This window comes from Mustela nivalis (assembly GCF_964662115.1).
Source record: "Mustela nivalis genome assembly, chromosome: 14".
Taxonomy (NCBI): domain Eukaryota; kingdom Metazoa; phylum Chordata; class Mammalia; order Carnivora; family Mustelidae; genus Mustela; species Mustela nivalis.
The window spans coordinates 19,283,281-19,303,214 of NC_139033.1; the positions used below are offsets into that span (position 1 = coordinate 19,283,281).

General features: G+C 53.5%; 1 protein-coding gene across 2 annotated transcripts in view; it reads right to left on the reverse strand.

The window, feature by feature from the left end:
• Positions 1 to 6,299: 6,299 nt before the first annotated feature.
• GOLGA3 (golgin A3) overlaps positions 6,300 to 19,934 on the reverse strand; it is a 45,163-nt gene continuing 31,528 nt past the window's right edge. For both annotated transcript variants that reach the window (XM_082699904.1, XM_082699903.1), the window contains exons 15-25: positions 19,505 to 19,721; positions 17,690 to 17,833; positions 16,919 to 17,116; positions 16,025 to 16,141; positions 13,308 to 13,447; positions 12,604 to 12,736; positions 12,257 to 12,379; positions 11,365 to 11,529; positions 10,391 to 10,554; positions 9,606 to 9,821; positions 6,300 to 9,503 (exon numbers count right to left, since the gene is read on the reverse strand). In XM_082699904.1, the coding sequence (XP_082556030.1) occupies positions 9,407 to 9,503; positions 9,606 to 9,821; positions 10,391 to 10,554; positions 11,365 to 11,529; positions 12,257 to 12,379; positions 12,604 to 12,736; positions 13,308 to 13,447; positions 16,025 to 16,141; positions 16,919 to 17,116; positions 17,690 to 17,833; positions 19,505 to 19,721 (1,714 nt within the window). In that variant the 3' untranslated portion in view covers positions 6,300 to 9,406. The remainder of the gene's footprint in view (positions 9,504 to 9,605; positions 9,822 to 10,390; positions 10,555 to 11,364; positions 11,530 to 12,256; positions 12,380 to 12,603; positions 12,737 to 13,307; positions 13,448 to 16,024; positions 16,142 to 16,918; positions 17,117 to 17,689; positions 17,834 to 19,504; positions 19,722 to 19,934) is intronic.

Below are 19,934 nucleotides of genomic sequence, written 5' to 3' on the forward strand. Positions count from 1 at the left end.
ACTGTGGAACTCTCACTTGAAATTATGATGTTAGGGCGCTTGGGTGGCTCGGTTGGGCACGTGCCTTCGGCTCAGGTCATGATCCTGGAGACCAGGATGGAGTTCTGCATCAGGCTCCCAGCTCCATGCGGAGTCTGCTTCTCTCTCTGACCTTCTCCCCTCTTGTGCTCTCTCTCCAATAAATAAAATCTTAAAAAAAAAAAAATTCCTGTGGTGCCTACTATATTCAGTAGCAGCACGGATTAATCAGAGAACCATACTAAGCTCAAGGACCGCCCCCCCCCACAAAAGTGCGCCCTGTACAGTTCCATTTGTAAGAGTCTCAAAAACAGCCAAAGCTTGTGGGACAGAAATCAGAGCAAGATCCAAAAAGAAAAAAAATCAGAGCAAGGGCCCCCTCGGAGTGGGGTGGTTAGCATGAGAGAACCGGTGCCATGAAGGAAAGCTCCATGTCTTGCTTCCGTACACACTGGTGGATAGTCACCAGAACTCACCAAACCAGACACTGAAAATCTTTTAGTATAAATTTCGTGTATACGTAAAAGGGAAAGTGCGTCTGGGTGGCTCTGTGGGTTAAAGCCTCTACTTTCGGCTCGAGTTATGATCTCGGGGTCCTGGGATCGAGCCCCGCATCAGAGCCTGCTTCCCTTCCTCTCCACCTGCCTCTCTGCCTGCTTTTGATCTCTGTCAAACAAAATCTTTAAAAAAAAAAATGTTATTTAAGAGGTCAGGCATGATGGGGCTAGGGCAGAGGAAGAGGGAGAGAGAATCCCAAGCAGACTCCACACAGGGCTGGATCTCACAACCCTGAAATCATAAGCTGAGGTGACATCAAGAGCCCGACACTCAACCAACAGTCACCCAGGGCCCCGTGACCTTTTCACAGCTGTGCGCCATGGCATGGGCGAGAGCACCTGGCTCCAGGCCACACGGCCTGGGCTGCTGCCCTGTCTGCCCCCGACCTGCTGAGTAGCTTGGGGGGAGTTACTTAATTGCCCTGTGCTTCATTCTCCTCAGTGGTAAAATGGAGGGTGATCATCACCCGTCTGGGGCGCGGATTAACACACGCCAGTCCTTGCTACAGAACCGCCATATATGGTCAGGGCTTGCTAACTGTTAGCTATTACTGCTTCCATTGTTCACGAAGCCCAAGTTATCCATCCACGCCTCCCCGAGGTAGCAGGGTCCTCCCCTATCATAGGGGTTGTGCAATAGTTACCACAAATCCCAATAGTCTGGAGAGGAGAGGCTGTGGGCAGCAGCAGGAATCCTCCACTTTTTAATGACAGAAACTCGCCCCTGTCACTACATATGGCTGTCTAGCTAAAACTCACATCCTGCGTCCCAGGGACTACGGGGAGGCAACGGACCATGGTCTGCGGAATTGGCGAGCCGCACCCTTGAAATGAGGGAACAGAACATGCCTTCCGAGGGCTCTCCTGTCCCCGTGGGACCGGAAGACGGGAAGTTGGGGCCTGGAGCTGCTGTCCTGGGCCACAGGAGGAAGTCACAGATGACGTGAGCTAGACGGCTCCACGAAACTGCCACGATGGGTCCCGTTTCTACTCTTGGGCTGTTGTGTGAAAGAGAAACTTCCCTTGTTTAAGCCACTGAACTTTGGAGTCTCTTACAGCATCTTACCTGCATAACCAGTATGTTGATACCAGGATCTTCTGGGACTCCAGCAAACAAGAGGAATCCTACAACGGCAGGATCCTCCTCAGCACCATCTAACTCGGACTACACTTAAAGTAAGAGTGGGATGGGACGCCTGCGTGGCTCAGTTGGTCAAGCCTCTGCCTTCGGCTCAGGTCATGATCCCAGTGTCCTGGGATTGAGTCCCACATCGGGCTCCTTGCTCAGCAGGGAGCCTGCTTCTCCCTCTGCCTCTAGCTTGCCTCTCTGTCTGCCTGTGCTTGCGCTCTAACAAATAAAATCTTAAAAAAAAAAAAAAGTAAGAGTGGGATGATCATGGGGAAGTAATTCTGATGTCAGGAAGCCAGTCCTGATACTGACCACTATTGAGCGCGGAGCTGTAAGTGAGAGAACTTGAGATGTAAATCCTTGCAGGTAGAAGTGGATTTCCAGTGAATAAACCAGGAAGAACTGATTGTCCTTTCTGAGAGGAACAGGTTTGATCGAATTCCTACTGGTAGTCTAACGCCTATCCTAATCCCTAACTCCATTTCCAATCCCAGATCACGAGAGGGCCAGGGATGGCACCCGTCAACGACGGAGTGAAAAAGTCTCGTTTTCATGTCGTGAGTATCCTTCAACAAGGGCAGGGAAAGCCACATGTGATGTTACTTGTGGTGGGGGTCTAGCCAGGGAAGCAGCCCATGCCAGGTAGTCTGCGAGTAACAAGGGACAGTCACAGCGGGCAGCAGCTGCGGCGCTTGGCCCTTGCTGGTAAGGGAGCCGGGCAGTTCCACGTGCAGATTAGCAAAAACGTCATTCTACACAAGGCTGTCGCAATCTTTCTGAATTTCCAGAGGTCTTTAATAAAGGGCATTTATCCCTAGTTCATAAATATACTCTGTTTGATGTGTCCTGCCACCATTTCTACACCAAATTAGCAAGGAAAAAAATCCAACTGGTATTTCTTTTTCTTTTCTTTTTTTTTTTTTTAAAGATTTTATTTATTTTTTTGTCAGAGAGAATGAGCACAGGCAGAGGCAGAGGGAGAAGCAAGCTCCCCGCTGAGCAAGGAGCCTGAGGTGGGGCTTGATCCCAGGACGCTGGGATTCTGACCTGAGCCAAAGGCAGTTGCTTAACCAACTGAGCCACCCAGGCGTCCCCCAACTGGTATTTCTTTACATATGTCTCCAAAGTTGCTGACTTTAAGGCTCGTCTGTTCAATGAAACTCAGTTGCTGAGTGGGATCCACAGTATTGTCCTCCAGCTCCTGATACCCTCTAATCTCATAGGAGAAAAGGGACAACCCCGAAATAACTGTTTGCCTTAAGCTTAGTTCCCTATATGCGAACGTACACAGGAAAGGAGCGCTGTGGGTTGGGGATTAGGGAAGGTTTTATGAAGGAGATGGGCTAGGTCTGCTTTCTGCTTTTGGTCACATCCCTTGGGGACCACCAGCGAGGTGCCAGAGTCTCCTGGGAAAGCCCACATCCCTTCCGAGGTCCACGGACGTGGGAGCTTCAGCTCTGCCCAGGAAGGCGTTTGCACGTAGGAATCATCAAATGCCCCCAATCAGGCTTCTTCCCCCTGGAGCGCCCTCTCTCTGGGATCAAGCCTGACTGCCCCATCCATGAGTGAAGGCGAGGCAGGGGTGGCACTAGGAACAGGAAGGAGTCCAGATGCCCCAGCAGGGCACAGGGATCTCCTAAGCCTACTGGTCATGGTCTCCAGACGCTTGAGAGAACCAGGTTTATGTCTTGCTCCCGTTTGCCGCCACGTGGCCATCCTCTTGCTGTTGCCAGGGTGGGGCATGTGCAACCGAGGTCAGTGCTCTGGCCCAGAAGGGACACACCTGCAGGCCATCCGTCTCGCTGGCCCTAATGCGCCAAGCTTCCTGCCCCACGGCAGGCACCTTCCGTCCCCCCTAGAAGGCAGTGGCGGAGCAGCATTTGGTGGAGAGCACCAGTGCTTACCACAGAACTCCAAATGTTGACTGGACTAAGTGGGACGGGTTGGTTTGGGCCAGACTGCAGACAGTGCGACAGCCACACCGCGTGCTCAGAACTCAAGCCAACGTCCACCGCGGACGGGAGTGGAGGAGGCTAGCACAGGGCTGGCTCCGGAGCCAAGCCAGGCTCTCGGCGGACACGGAGAAAGGAGGGGCACGAAACACTCTCAGGAGCCGTGAGCACGGCTGCCCGGGTGAGGGACGAGGATGTTGAGGACGGCAAACCTGGCGGGTTCAGAGACTAGAGTGACTGTGTCGCTACCACGAAGAAGCCGGTCAGGGGAAGGTGCGGTTTTCTAGATGAAGAGGAGGCAGTCAGCTTTCAACCTTCCGAGGTTTAGGTACTAGGAAAATCCCTTTCAAATACCCATCGAGTCTTCCCAAATGCACATTTCAAGCTCCCAGGCACCTGAGAGGCTCAGTCGGTTGAGTGTTCGACTCCTGATTTTGGCTCAGGCCGGGATATCAGAGTCCTGAGATCAAACCCCGCGCCGTCGCCAGGCTCTGCACTCGGGCGGTCTGCCTGGGATTCTCTCCCTCCCTCCCCTCCGCTTTCTCTCCCAAATTAATGGATCTCTGGGACACGTCAGTGGCTCAGTCAGTGAAGCATCTGCCGTGGACTCAGGTCATTACGTCAGGCTCCTGGGATCCCCTACGACAGGCTTCCTGCTGAGCGGAGCCGGCTTACCCCTTCCCCCTGCTTGTGTGCAGCATGCACTATCTCTGTCAAAGAAATCTTCGAAAATAGTAATAAAATCTTAAGAAAAAAATAAAGCTCACAAACAAAATGAGGTGTCCTGTGAGATACCTTTAAGCTGGCGCCCATTCCCTGCTCCGTGGAGTTGTGACCCAGATTGTGTGAAAAGCTTGTGGACCATTTCCTCCAGCGGTTCCCAGCCCAGGGGGAGGGCCGAGTGGATGAAACCCTTCAGGGGCTTCCCAGAGCCACTGCCCCCCCGCCGCGAGGCTGCCGTGACCCCCACACTTCCCACCCGGCCAGGAAGCTCGCAGTTGGAAAGGGACGTCACAGTGCTGTGCTGCTTCCCGAGCCCTTGAGCCCTTGACCGAGCCCTTGACTGGCTCAAGCTCCAGGAGTCAAGCTGGGATGCGAGAAGTGCCCGCCCCATACCAAACAGGCCCGCCCCCCAAAAAAGGAAGAGCAACACAGTTTCGTGCCGCCCATTGTTTTCAGGAAAAGACATCGCCAAAGTACGCTTGTCACCAGCATCTGCACCACTCGCGGGCAAGCGAGAGCACGCACGAGGGGCAAACCGGGGCTGCTGCTGCTGGTTTCAGACGCCGCTGATGACTGCGAATTCCTTCCTGTCTAGGAAAGGCTTGCAGGTTCTTCCAGCAGCTCGCGCCTATCCCCCGAACCGGACAGGAGCGGCATCAACAATCCTGTCTGAATTTCTCACACAGTCTGCACGAGGTAGGACATGTCTGGCTGACCTGGTGATTTCTAAACACCAGGCTCCCCCTCCATGGGAAGACGTGGGTCCTTCCCTCAGCACAACATTCCCGCTGCACCTACCACCTCCTGAGCCGGGACGCGGCCGCTGCCGACCTGTGCCCAGCCCCTCATGACCACCCACTGCATGCCCACAGAGGGCGCAGCAAGCCTCAAACGAAACCCATGCATGCGCTCATTCAGTGCTCGCAAAGGTTTAGCAACTTTACAGACGAAAGGGAAAGGTTCGGGGCCCAGAACCATTCCTCTCCTGATCGCTGTAGAGAAAACCGAGACTGCAGCCGCCCCGTTTCAGGGAGTCGGGGCGAGAAGGACCAGAAGGCGGTCAGATCCTGCCCTTAGGCTGTGCAGCGCCTGTGTCCCTGGCCTCTGGTTACGGAGCGGCCCAGGAAAGAACTGCAGAAAGCCTACCACAAAGCCACATTCTGTGATCACTAGTTTACTTCTTGGCTGTACAGTTTTGTCATGCTGGTCATTAATAGGAACACTTAACGGAAGACCTTCCGTGTCCGGCTAACTCTTTTTTGATCAAAACGAGAATATGGGGGCACCTGGGTGGCTCAGTGGGTTAAGCCTCTGCCTTCGGCTCAGGTCATGATCTCGGGGTCCTGGGATCGAGTCCCGCATCGGGCTCTCTGCTCAGCGGGGAGCCTGTTCCCTTCTCTCTCTGCCTGCCTCTCTGCCTACTCGTGATCACTGTCTGTTGAATAAATAAATAAAATCTTTAAAAAAAAAAAAAAAAAGAATACGGATGGAAGAGGGGAACTGGGCCATGAGGTGGAGGCTCAGAGAAGTACTTACGGTCCAGCTGCTGTCAGCCCTTACAGTCGTTGAGAGCCAGCGGTGAAGGCAGCCCCCCATACAGGGACATGCTCAGGGACATGCCCGCAGGCCAGAGGGCACCTGCCCCTGGTCTCTTGGACTGCTCAGCAAAATTTCTCTCCTTCACACCCCCCTGCGTGTGACAGCAGGTGCAGAGTGGCTAGGGGGAAGGGTGCGGCGAACACACTCCCATTCTTCCACTGTGGTCAGATTTCACACCCATCTGAATCTTTTAGCAGAACAGTAAAGTGCTCTTTTAAGACAAGCAGTTAAACAGTTTATAGCAACATGAAATAAAAGTTACTCCCAAATATGGCAAAATATATATATTAAAATAAGGCCCCCCAATGAAATACGAAAATCTTTAACAAAAAATAGTTTATTGCACAAAATTTAAGGAATTCCCCAGCACACTTAAATTTGTAAAAAAAAATCAACATGCTTTTTAAAGTTACAATTGTTGTGCACGGTGACACCTTTCCCCTAATGGCCCCGACCTGAGGACTCCCTTTCATGAGAAAATTTTTAACAGAAATGAGTAACTTAAAAGCCATCCAGTTTTCTAGATCCTCTACAACATTACCCTCAAGGATCCCATTATAGCCTGAGACCACCACACAATCAGATTTGCCTGGAACGTGTTTGAGTAAGGCTCAGGATGTCTCACACGTCACAGCGTTCTTGAGGAAGGCTCCAGGACATTTGCTTTCAGACACGCTGGTCCCTTTCACTACTAGAAATCTTTACACAGGACACTTCATTTCTATTTGAAAAGTTACTCACAGGAGTAGGAATAATGCCATGGCTTCTGCAGTAAGTATCCCTACACCAAGAAAAGTCTTCCAACGGAGAAAGAGTGTGATGAGCATCTCCCTAGCAGGTCTGTCCCATGACCTGGACCCAGGCCAGAGAAAGAGCCACTTTCACATCCTGTCAAAACGCTGCCTGTCATACCTTCCAAACAGTAGAACAAAACCATGTAAACCCATAAGATCCGCGGCATCTATCCAATGTGTTCCATGGAAAAGTCAGCGATAACCACGTTGCAACAAGCCTTTTCTTGGAACGTAAGAGAAACAAGAAATGACATCACGAACCGTCCAAACCAGCGTCCTCTGCAGTGAGGGCACGACATACACAGTCGCCGCACAGGACATGTCACACACACACACACACACACACACACGACGTAGCAGCAGCCTGTTCTTACAAACACTCCAGACTGGACTACTGTTTTCCATGAGAAAATCCCTGCCCACAGACAGACTATTTCAAATGATATTCACGCAGAACGTCGCCCGGGAGGCAGCAGCACCCATCAAGTCCCTCAGAGATTGAAAAGTGAGCCGCAACCAATCAGAAGCAGGGATTTCAAAGTCCAGCTTCCTCTCTCAGGAGACCTGCTAAGGAACCCTAAAGCCAGTGTCAGGGGCCCCTGCACGAAAGGGCCCCAGGTCAGGTGCTGCAGGCCACACAGGTGACAGGACAGCGCGTGGGGACAGCCGGGGAAGTCAGACCAAAGGCAGGCTGGGTGTTGACAGAACAGGAAGATGGGTGACGACAGCGACGCAGGATGATGTCGGGAGAGCAGGGGGCACTGCTGCTGCGGGCCGCACACGCCACGCACAAGGCACACGCCCACGCGCGCACAGGCACCTGCACCCGCCCCCGCCCATGCCCACACACGCACAAGGGACACACATCTGTCTACGCCCACATGTGTGCAGACACATCCACCCACGCACAAGGCACATGCACCCGCACCGCATCCACGCATGCACAGGGGCGCACCCACACACAGCAAGTAAGACATGAGGGAAACGGGGTGAGGAACAGAAATCTGCTTTCACTTGAGGATTATTCAGAATCCATTTGCCCTTTCCTAATGACAAATGCACAGTGACCGGCTCTCGCCGGAAGACCTCCAGTACGCAGCAGTGGGAAAGGAGCCGCAGCGTGAGGCTGAGTGTCATGTCTTCGTTTGAAAATTAAAACTGAGGATGAAACACCCCAAATAAATAAGAATGTAAATTACAATTTTTCTTTTCTAATGGTACAAAACCAATTTTGTCAAAAACAATTTCCAACTTAAGATGAAAAATAGGATATATTTATAATGAAAAGTCTTCAAGTATTATTTCAAGATTAACCCTGTACAAGTGATATACATACTTCAGAAATTTCAATACTTGCTAGGGAATTTTTTTAAACACTAAGCTTCTTTGTGGTTAACGCTACTTTATCAATTAACCTTCTGATAGCGTAAGATAAGACAAACGGCTTGAAAATACCAAACCGTTTTCTCCACAAGAGAGACATAAGCAGGTCAACAGAAGCGTATCTGGCCTGATCAGTACCACTTCCAACGTGATCCTAAAACCCGCAGATCTGCACCAGGGGCCTCTCTTCTCTAACTCACAATGGTAACTATCAGCTTGGATTTCCTGGCCAAGTTGGCCAGGGGACAGAGTTACAGCCCTCATGGGTCAGAAAGCAAGTAAATCTCCCACAGGCTCAGGGAGCCGGCTTCCCAATCAGACTCTTACCTATAGGAGATCTCAGGAGGCCTCCACCGCCTTCCCACAGAGATCACCTGCCCCTGCTAGAAATCCCTCCAGATGAGAGGTTACAGGGCCTCTGAAGGCTGTCACCACAAGTTCGGCATGTCCCCTGATGACCACACAGGCCCCGATGGATGGATTTTCACGTGGGCACAGTGGTGGGGGAGCTGGGGCAGGTGGGAGGAGGCCTGGAGAAGACTTGCGCCTGGCCTGGAGCCCTGCAGGAAGCCCTGGTCCTCTCTCCCCACCTCTCCTATGGCCTCTCCCCAAACATCACCCATGTCAGGCCAGTGTGTGGTCACTGGTAACCTTGTGGCCACCAGGCCCGCCCAAGGGACAGCCAAGGGGAGTGAGGCCGGGAAGTGTTGATGGTCAGGTGGGAGTGTGCACTCAGGACAAAGCTCTCAAAAATAAAGTGAAACTGAAACAAAAAACCTTTCGCTCCAAGAATATTTGGTTTTAGAAGGTACAGTAAATAAAATAATTATATTTCTTAAAATATAATTTTCTGACCAACATCCCTAAATCCTACACATACGTTACTTCCTGACAGCAGATTTTCAAAAGGCAATCGATAAAAAGACAATTCAGGTCATTCTTAAATAATACGGACATATTCTCTTTTTGAAGATTAGCTTATGATTTTCGGTATTTATATACATATCCTATGGTGACATAACTATTGAAAGTAAAATAAAACCAAAGGTGCAAATCAAGTTTCATTTCTGCAGGGAGGTAAAGCTCTCACTGAATCAGGAAAGAGAGAAACGGGACCCAGTCATGCAGTGTTTCCACCAGTGGCCACTGGCGGGCATCAGCCCTCAGAGAGCAGCATCGAAGGTCACTCGCCAGAGGCCTTCTTCTGGAAGGAACCCTTCGGACACATTCAGAAACTCACTGAGATCTAAACTAGGTTGTTAGCATTTGGTCATTTCGTGGGGCAGCTAGCTGAGATCTGCGAATGACTATTTCTCCAATCCTTGGCTCCTGTTCAGTTCTTTTACTCCTGAAAAGGCAGATGCAAAATTTCAACTTCATCTCTTAGAAAACACAGAGCAAACAGTCAAATAAATAATATTGATCAATGAAAATTCCTTTGGGTAGTTACAAGCACTCGGAGCGGGGGTGCTCGGCGGTTGCTGTTCCCAGCGCCTGTCCGGAGCCCCTGCACTGGCTGTGTCGCACCGTATCTCCTCTGGGGCTGGCATCCTCTCCCGAGAGAGCAGCGCTGGCGGCGGGGTCCCCCTGCGTCCAGCAGGACAGCGACTCGTGCACGGTGACGGCGTGTGCCTCCATCTGACGCTGCAGGCTGTCCATCTCCTGCCTGGGCAGACCGGGGGAGCAGAGGAAGGCAGGCCAGTCAAATGAGAGCCAGAAATGACGCTCTGACTTCCCCAAGGGGCAACGGGTCCTCTCCAACACAGATCCGAACGAGCATCTGCGGCACCCTCGGGGGGCGGACAGACCCGTCTATCTGGGAAGCAGCACCCATGCGGCCACATGACTCACGGGGCTCAATATTTCTCTCTGTGTGTGCGGAGGTCGGCACACCCGGGCCTGCGCTCAGGGAGGGGGTGGGTGAGACAGCACTGAGAGCCGCGGGCACAAGGCCTCCGCTCACAGGGCCAGAAAGATGTCCCCACGGGGCCACGCCCCATCAACACTGGCCTCAGGATGCTGGGAGCAAAACCTCCAGCTACGTGCAGGGCTCCTACGGGCCACCCAGCTCCAGGCAGGCCTCCCGTACGGGAGGGACCGAGGGCCTGAGTGATCGCACATAGCCCCGACCTGCCCAGCCTCTCTGGGGCTCACAGGGCTGGCAACAGGATTCCCCCAAGTCGAACACGCCATCTACTTCCAGGGCCCAGGGAGGACACAGAGCGCGGCTCATACTTCAGCTGCTGAAGACAACTGTTGAGGTTCCTGAGCGGTTCCTTGCTCACGGCAGGCGGGGGCCTCAGCAGCTCCTCCAGCAGCGAGGCCGGGACAGGGCAGTCGGGGATCTTGACTGGCGTCACGGGGCCGGAAGAGCTGGCCTCGCCTTTCAGCTCCTTTCTCTGTTTTTAAAAGCACACGGTTAGCCCTCTCGCTTGGAGGCGGACACCAACCACAGCGCCCTACGCGGCGCCCGACCGTCACAAGCGCAGCCCCGGGCTTCAGGGAGAGCCGGTGGAGAGCTGAGCTCCTTCCTGACGCCCGAGAGCGCGCCGGCTCACACGGCAACCCGCAGCGCCGGCTGCTCGGAGGACGGGCCGAACTCGCCGAGAACACCCCTGTGGGGACTGGGGCGCTTTCCACAGAGGACCACAGCCTTGACCCCGCATATCCCTAGGAAATTAAGCCAATTTTTCACTCCTACAACTCCCCTTTCTAGAACTTCAAACTCTTTCCACAAACAGGCCAACAGTGCTAAACAGACTCTGACTCTGAACGATCTCTTGGCACCAGGAGACCACCAACGTGGACCGAGCAGAGAAACCAATGCCAGGTGCACAGAGGGTCTGCGCGGGCTTCCCGGGGCCCCCAAGCCCACGCGGCAGCTGCTGGCCCCAGCCGGCGCACTGACTAGCCCAGGGGCTCTTGCAAATACCAGGAGATGAACCTTCGTATGGCTTATAAGGTGTATTACAACAAAATGATACCGGAATTCATAAAAAGCAGCAAAAGGCTCTGGGAAAAGGCACCAAAATAAAAGGGTTTGGCCTGTGGCCAAGCACAAGACCCTGGCATCATTTATTTCACACAGGAGCTGCTCCACACTGGCTAAACAGAACTTCAAGGCTGAGTGACCAGAGGGTTGCCAGCCGCCTGCCCAGCAGGGGTGCCACAGGCCCAGGGAACCCCACGAGGGCACCAAGCCCGAGTACCGTCTTGGCCGCGCCGCGCCGCAGGTCCAGCCTGAGCTGCTGGTTCTGCTGGAGCAGAGTCTTCATGTTGTTCTTCAGCTCCGACACTTTAGCTTGAAGCACGAATTTCTCTTTCTGGGTTAGGGACAGATCTTCCCGCACCACCTCCAACTCAGCTTTGATATTCTAAAGAAAGGGAAGTCACACGTTTTTAAAATTTGAAGGATCTTACATGCGCTGCTAAGATCTGTGTATGTCCCAAGGGTAAGGGGCTGGAAACATAACGCTCACTTTTCTGTGATGCTGCACTTGGCGCCGCCACACCAGCCTACTTCCGTCCCACGGTCTGGGCTGGGCAGCACCCACTACAGTCAGCCCTCAACGTTCTTACCCAAATTTCAAAGCCTCTGCTGAGGAACGAGCAATACTTTCGTGTCCACTGTCTACAGTGGATTCCAAGAGTCACCTGATCCAACTCCAAGGTCAGCTATTGGAGTAAGTGTCACCGTTAGGAAGAAAGATATAAATCAATCCTGTCACGCCAGCCATGCACAAGTAGGAGTCCTGGCGAGAGTCTCTTCCTGATTCTTTACGCAAGCAGTCAAGCCCACACATAGATCTCTTTGTGGAAAAGTGTATCACAGACTCGTGAACTTCCCCCATGTGCTGTCCCATTGCCTGGGCTTTGTCAGGTCCCAGTCCCGGTACACTTCACACAGCTCAGCCCAGGGCACACGGAGCGCTGGGGCTGGGCCTCCGTTAGCTGTGTGACCTGGCCTTCTTTCTGAAACGGTAACGCCCGCAAAGCGGCTTGGTGGAAGTGCTTGGTTCAGGGGTAACTCACGTCATGCACTTAGACCTTGTGAGGAACAGCCCCGGACTTTCTGCCCCAGGGCCTTTCCACAGCACGCACCTGCAGCAACTGCTGTATTCCATCCAGTTCCTTCTTACTCTGCTGTTCCGTCAACTCTAGCTGCTGCTTCAAGGACTGGATTTCTCTTTCCTTCTGATCCACCTCCCACTTGAGATTTTCCATCTAGAGGAGGAAGAAGGTCACATGACCAAAAGAATTTTGAAGTGGCTTTTTTACACTATAAATTGCTCTAACTACATCACTGTGCACTGTTTAATATCATACTTAGAAAGAATAAATATCCCTTTCCGAGCAGACAAGGAGTGAGGGAACTGAATGCGTCAACAGTGGAGACTAGCTCTGTCAGTCCTGCTAACCGGAGGTGCAGAGCCTCCCCAGCAGGTCACCTCTTGGTTTCCTATAGGCTGTTCATTCAGCTGCTCGTCCAGCTGCTTCTGCAGGAGCTGGAGCTGGGTCCGGGCCTCCGCCAGCTCTGCCTGGAACTGTGTTATTTCCTGGGAATGTTTCCCCTCTTGAATCCTAGCATAAAAAACAAGGAGGCATGAAGTCACAGCACCCCTACCCCCCCCAACACAAAGTGGTTCCCCACTACGGGTGACAGAAACTCACACGCTGCTCACTCTGGGCAAGGACCATTCTAGGAGCTCTGGGTGCTCTGCTGTGACTGGGCGTCAGAGACGCCACGGGAAGGACATTTTGCCCATTTTACGGATGACAATGGGAGAAAAGCCCCTGCATGTGCTCAACGCAAGGCCACCCTAAATGGAGGCTGCAGTGAACCTCAGTGGTGGCGCCCAGCCCTCGGGGCACCTGCCCCTCACACAAGGCTCTCTGTTCTTGGTGAAGGACCCTTGGGTATGCAGTGGGGACACCCGCATCCGGCCAGAAACTTCAGAGTTGAGCTGCAGGTTTCCTAAGACAGAGATTAGATACATTCTCCTTCTTAGATCTGCCTCCAGAGTGCAGAGATTTGCCAGAACCTGGGTGACCTGCACGTGTGGGATGTCCTAACTGGAAGATGTGGCGGCCCTGCCCGCCCAACCCCAGCCGCGGCGCGGCGCGGACCCAGCCCCCCGCCGGCGGCACTCACTGGAGAGCGTCGGCCTCGGCCTGCAGCTTCTGCACCAGCTGCTCCTTGGCCTGCAGCTCCTTCTTCACCTCACTCAGCTCCAAGGTGGCAGCCTTGAAGTGGCGGCGGTTATGTCCTGCTTCCACCTTGGCGGCAGCAACCTACAAGGACAGAAACCAGCGTCACCAAGGACAGGGGCCAGAACCACACGGAGCGGAGCGCACCAGCGTGCCGTCTGCGAGGAGAGCCACCGCCCGCCCCGCCCGCCCCACCCGTGTCCCGGCCGCCCCTCCCATCCTTTCTTCCAAAGCTTCTCAAACTCCCCGAGGACCGAAGCCCTAACACACGCCTGGCGCACAGGCAGGTGACACAGCCACCAGCGTCTGCCGAACCAATAGTTTTGGTCGCTCTCCTCAAGGACATCCGTCTCGTTCTTGTTAAATCCAGTCGCGGCGGATGTTTCTGGGGAAGAACACGCCGTCCCCGCACACCGAGGAGCCGCGCTGAAGCTACTCCTAACCGCGCCATGACACAGTCGCCTTCCCATGGCCGACTGCAGTTTCTCCCAAGGTTTCCGAGACCGGCAAATTCTCAGAGTATAACAAAATCTTCCAGTTTCCTTTCCGATAACTCAGTTCTCTGATCAAACAGCACAAGCAAGGACTTCATTTTTTCAAGTTTAATAAAGGGCGCCTTAGGGGGCTGACTCGGTGAAGCAACTGCCTTCAGCTCAGGTCATGATCCCAGGATCGTAGGATTGAGCCCCGCATCCGGCTCCCTGCCTAGCAGGGAGGCTGCTTCTCTCTCTGCCTGCCACTCCCCCTGCTTGTGCTCTCTCAGCCAAATAAATAAAATCTTTTTAAAAAAAATTAAAAATATAGGGGCACCTGGATGGCTCAGTTGGTTAAGCAGCTGCCTTCGGCTCCGGTCGTGATCCCAGCGTCCTGGGATTGAGTCCCACATTGGGCTCCTTGCTCAGCGGGGAGCCTGCTTCTCCCTCTGCCTCTGCCTGCCATTCCGTCTGCCTGTGCTCGCTCTCACCCCCCCCCTCTCTGATAAATAAATAAAATCTTTAAAATAAATAAATAAATAAAAATATAAAAGTTAAATAAAAACACTTACGCTATCTGACAGTCAAATATAGAAAAAACTCTGACAAAAAGAAACAAAACTCCAACAAAAGATGTTCACAGTGGTTTATCACTAGATGCAAATTCAAGATGATCTTTAATCTTACTTTTTTTTCCTTTTTACTAGTATGTACTGTTTGTACAATCCAGACAGTTACATGAAATCCACTTAGATAAATGAGGACTGTTCAGTTACTACCCTTAAAAAAGGAAGCTCATGTCACATACCCATCCTTTTCCCCAATACTTTTATTTACAGATTTCCTAATTTCATCTCCATTAAAGGGAGAGTAAAATTAGTAAGTGAGCAAAAGATAGGAATTGGGGGAAAAGTAGAAAAGTAGGGAGGGTAGCTGACTCAGCTCAACTCCGCGCAAGGAATAAAAACCAACCACAGGGCGAGGGATGGGGTGGCTGGTAAGGGACACTGGGAGGGCATGTGCTATGCTGAGCGCTGTGAATTGTGTAAGACTGATGAATCACAGACCTGTACCCCTGAAACAAATAATACATTATCTGTTAATAAAATTTAAAAAAAACAAAACCCACAACTACAGGCAAGGCAAACGGGGTCTGCTCACAGCAGCAGATCCTTCAAGAGCGAGCGAGCATGCATGCATGTGGGGAGGGGCGGGGGAGAGAATCCCAAGCAGACACCCCGCTGCGCACAGAGCCGATGTGGGACTCAGTCCCAGAACCTGAGCCAAACTAAGCCAACCAGGCATCCCCCATAGCAACATGTACTTAACAGATCTTAAAACTGTTCTCTCTTAAAAGAATATTCTACTGTTGCGCCCCAAAAAAAGGAAGAACGTTTCTATCGTAACACCACGGAGACACTTTTAAAGGATGTGACAAACACCCTTGAGTGTGTACACGCAGCAAACACATTCTAGCACTGGGTGTGGTACATAAACAATGAATCTTGGAACACTGAAGAAATAAAATTAAAAAACAAAAAACAAAAAACCCCAAATTGTGAACATCTCTCTGGTGCCAGGTGCTGGGGACATGAGGGTAAGCGAGTCCTGGCCCTCAAGCCATGATGCTGATGTTCTGCTGAGGAATCATGGCTATGCACTCGCTGAGGAACCCTAGGGGCTGAGGTCTGGCCCAGCCCATAGGGGCGGCGAGGCAGGCCTCTCTCTGGAAGACTGACCTGATGCACTGGCGGGCACCTGAGCACGGGAAGGAACCTGCCAGGAAACGGCGAAGGTGCATGCAACCTTCTTTCTCGATTGCTCTCTTAACACTAGCGGGGTCATCGCTCTGCAGTTTGCTTTTTTAACTCAAGACTATGTGTGCGACACTGTCCTCCAGCAAGTATGTCTACAGGGCTCTGTGCGTGCGTCTTGGGCCCATATGACTGCATCTGGGTTAATCCAAGTCCACTCTTCTAGGGACGGACATCAGAGCTCCCTTCAGCTGTCACTGTCACCAAGGCTGTGATGACACTGCTGTCGGAACACATCAGCAAAGACATTCGTACAATAAATTCCTAAAAAGGAAGCAAGGCATCAAGGGCACACACACGCAGTTTTCAGAAACACTGCATTGCCACAGGCTCTGAAGTTGCCATTTAGAACCAGGGGGAAGTTAGCCACTCACCTGTTCCTTGAGGCTGTGCACTTTGGCCTTTTCTCGCTCCAACGCGGCCTGTAAGGTGTGGATGAGCTCCTTTGTCTGGCGGTCCTCTTCCTCTTTCCGCTGCAAGACAGCCTGCACCTACGGCACATCACCGGAGCGGTAAGGGAGGAAGGCCTGTGGGGCCCCAGTGCCCCGCGGGGAACCTGGCAGGACCGTGGCACACGACATCATCCTGCGTTACCTACAAAGGCACAAGGCGGCCAAGGAGAGAGAACTCCATCTCTGGAGAACATAAAGTCTGAGATGGCCGTTTTCAAGCACAGAGCAAGGAACCCAAAGGCTGCCTGTAATTGGGGCTTAGAAACACACACGTCCCTGGTGAGGCCGGTAACGCAGATGCAGGAGGCCACCAGACATGGCAGGGGTGGGAACCAGTGCCAAATAAAAGTTCAAAAGCTCTCTGGTGGCTGGGTCATTTGAGACAGGGGCCGGATCTGGCTGCTGACTGCCCCGTGAAGATGGCCCTGAAGTGCCAGGCCTGCTTCCCCATCTTCAGAGAGGCCGCAGAGCCTGAGGAGTGAGAACAGGGTCTGGAGAGAGCCCCCAGGTTCCATATCCCAGCGCTGAGTTACGCAGGAAGAGCCCGTCGTAAACAGTGGGATCAGCGTGAGCAGGGAGGCCCCCACCCGCCAGGAAGCTCCCGGACGGGGCCTAGCGCCTCCACATCTCGTTAAGGGGGGCATCGGGGGCTCCCAGCCCTATCCCACCCCGCGAGACTCCAAACGTCACCAGATCCTCCCCGTTTCCTGTCTCTGCTTGTGGGTGGCAGGGACAACTGCATGAGGTGACGTGCGCCAGACCCAGAGCCACCTGCCCTGCAGCAAGTCCCCCGCCTCCGGCAAAGGGTCCGAGTACCTGGAGGTTCAGCTGAACCAGGTCTGCCTCCCTCTTGGCCAAAGCTGTTTCTAAGATGCTGTTGTGCTCCCGGAGAGCGGCGTTGGACTGCCCCAGGCCTGTAAGCTTTCCTCGCTCGTGCTCTAACTCAAGGGCCAACTTCTTATTCAGCTCCTCAAGGCGCTTTATCTTCCTCCTAAAGCCTCTGGATTCTTGAAGCTGAAACAGATCGAAGCCACTGTGAACCGACACGAGTTACCTGTTCTGGCTAAGGGAGCTAAGCTCCCCACGCCAGGAACACAACACCTGTGCCAAAAAGCTCCAACAGACCACCCAGGACTGCAGCAGATACAGCACAACCCAGGTCCCAGCCCCCTAGCTTTCCCCCAGGGAGCCGGGGACCCTGGGGTGAGCCCTTGGTGACATCATCACCAACTGTCACATGTAGCATCACCTGAAGCCACAGCCTCTCTGGGCCCAAGAGTTACATGAAATTCTTTTAAAGAATAGGTTTTCTCAAAAAAAGAAAAGGAAAAAAGAATAGGTTTTCTCATTATTTGCAACCAGAGAGTTCTTACTGGGCACATCTTAACCCTAACATTCTGACAACCCACTACCAAGGGGTGCTCGAGAGAGCATGTGGGGAGCCTGGCAGTAAGGGACAGGGGTGAGAGGGACCCAGACAAGGGGTCAGACGGCACTCGGAAGCACGGCGCGGAGGGTTCTGCCTCTCCAGAGCCGCCCAGGAGCAGAGAGGCCCGTCCAGCTGTGCGGGGCCGGAGCGCGGCCTACCTCGTCCTCCAGCTCCAGCACCTTCTCCCGGTACTCCTCCAGCTCCTGGCTGGTCAGTGCGATGATCTCCTGGAGCTCCTTCTCCAGCATCATCTTGCTGTGGCCGACAGCCTGCAGCTCTGCCTCCAGAGCCTGGATCCTCTCCTACCAGCCAGGACAGGAAGGGGGATTTCGTCGTGGGCTTCAGGACCGCATGGGACGGCACTCAGGTCCCTCCCTGCAGGGCTGCCTTGCCGCACCCACCGCGTCAGCCTGCTGACCGCCTCGCAGGCACCTCTCCCCGGACCTCCCTCCTCCAGCAGCACCCAGTGACCCCACCACAGTGGGCGCACGTTAACAACTCACAAAATAATTCCTCCAGTCAAACGTTTTGAAAATACAGAAAAACTCTGACTTACAAACAAGAATGACAAATTACTCGCTGCGGCAAGCAAAGAGCACCAGGTGCGGCAGAACTACTGGCCCACGTGCGTGCACACGCTCGCTGCTGCGGGCAGCCGTGTGTCTCCGCGCACAGCCATTCTTTCTTCATTTTTTTTAAAAAGATTTTATTTATTTATTTGAGGGAGAATGAGTGAGAGAGAGCATGAGAGAGCAGAAGGTCGGAGGGAGAAGCCGACTCCCCAAGGAGCTGGGAGCCGGATGCGGGACTCGATCCTGGAAGTCTGGGATCATGACCTGAGCCGAAGGCAGTCGCCCAACCAACGGAGCCACCCAGGCGCCCGTCTCACAGCCATTCTGATCAAGGAGGATCTACCGCTTCCTCCATTTGGGCCTCGTTTTACTGAGGATCGGGGGGTGAGTGACTTGCCGAAGGCCCCATTTAACAAGTGGTGAGGCACAGACCAAGCCAGGACTCCGGCTCTGAGGCTGCTGTGCGGCGGTGGCGGCGGGGAGGCGGGGGGGACACAACAGCAGGCCCCCGGAGGCATTTACAGTCTGTCTCTGACACTGGGGAAGCCAGAGAATCAGAAAACAAGCCAAGACATATTTTTAGGTCGAAGGCAAATTGCAACTTCATAAATTTCCCTCCTCCCATTATTTTATAATTAGGCAAAAGAAGTACCTAATTTGGTAAGAAAACAATGTGCTATATAGCTTCCCACTTTTAAATTCTTACGTAGAGAGAGAAAAAAAAAAGACCAACTTCGTTTAGTAAGAAACACAATCACTAAACGTAAGTGATACGCTGGCTAGGAATAAACAAAAAGCAAATTAACAAAATCGGATAAAACTTGACGCTGGCCGGGGCGCCTGGGTGGCTCAGTGGGTTAAAGCCTCTGCCTTCGGCTCAGGTCCTGGTCCCAGGGTCCTGGGATCGAGCCCCACATCGGGCTCTCTGCTCAGCGGGGAGGCTGCTTCCTCCTCTCTCTCTGCTGCCTCTCTGCCTACTTGTGATCTCTCTCTGTCAAATAAATAAATAAAATCTTTAAAAAGAAAAAGATTATTTCCTTTTGAAGCTTTCCTGGACTCTGCAAATATACCCCCCCCCACGGGCACTCAGGAAATCCCTCCCCAGACACCAGGGCGGTGTGGAGGAGGGCAGGAGTGGGCAGGGAGGCTGAGGGAGGAGGGGACGGTGTGCCCTGTGCAGGCGTGCAGGGCCGAACTGAGAGAATGTGCGGGCGGCGCTCAAGCCCTTGGTCACGCTGCTAGCGCCCGACACTTTACAGAGATGTGGCCGACACGCTAAGCTCTGCCCCGGGTCTCCAATCTTTCTCCAGGTCTTCAGAATGTGAACGTTTGTAACACGTCGAGTCCCCAGTACTGAGTCCGCACACCTGGCACCCCAGCCGGGAGCAGATGGTTACCCACGTGCAGAGGGAGGTTGCTGCTGCCGCTGGCCGCCTGGGCTCTCAGCTGGCTCAGTTCTGCCTCTGCCGACTCCTTAGCTGCGAGGGCCTCCTGCAGGCGGCGGCTGAGGATGCCCACCGCGTTCTCGTAGGCCTTGTGCTTGGTCTTCATCTCCTTCTGAGCGCTGCTCAGGTCTGAGCCCAGCCGCTTCATCCTCTGCTTCTGCTCCGTGATGGCCCTGGGGTGCGGCAGACAGGACAGAGGAGTCCGAACTCACTCCCGACAGGAAGCCCTGGCGCGGGCACCAAGGAAAGGCTGGTCCTCACCCGCCCCCAGCCCCACCCTGGCTAGCTGCTGCTCCCCCCAGACCCAATCCCCCAGACGGGGCCAGCGGCGACTGCCCCCCAGAGCCTAGCACTGCACCTCCTTCCATCCTGCTCCCCTCTCAGAG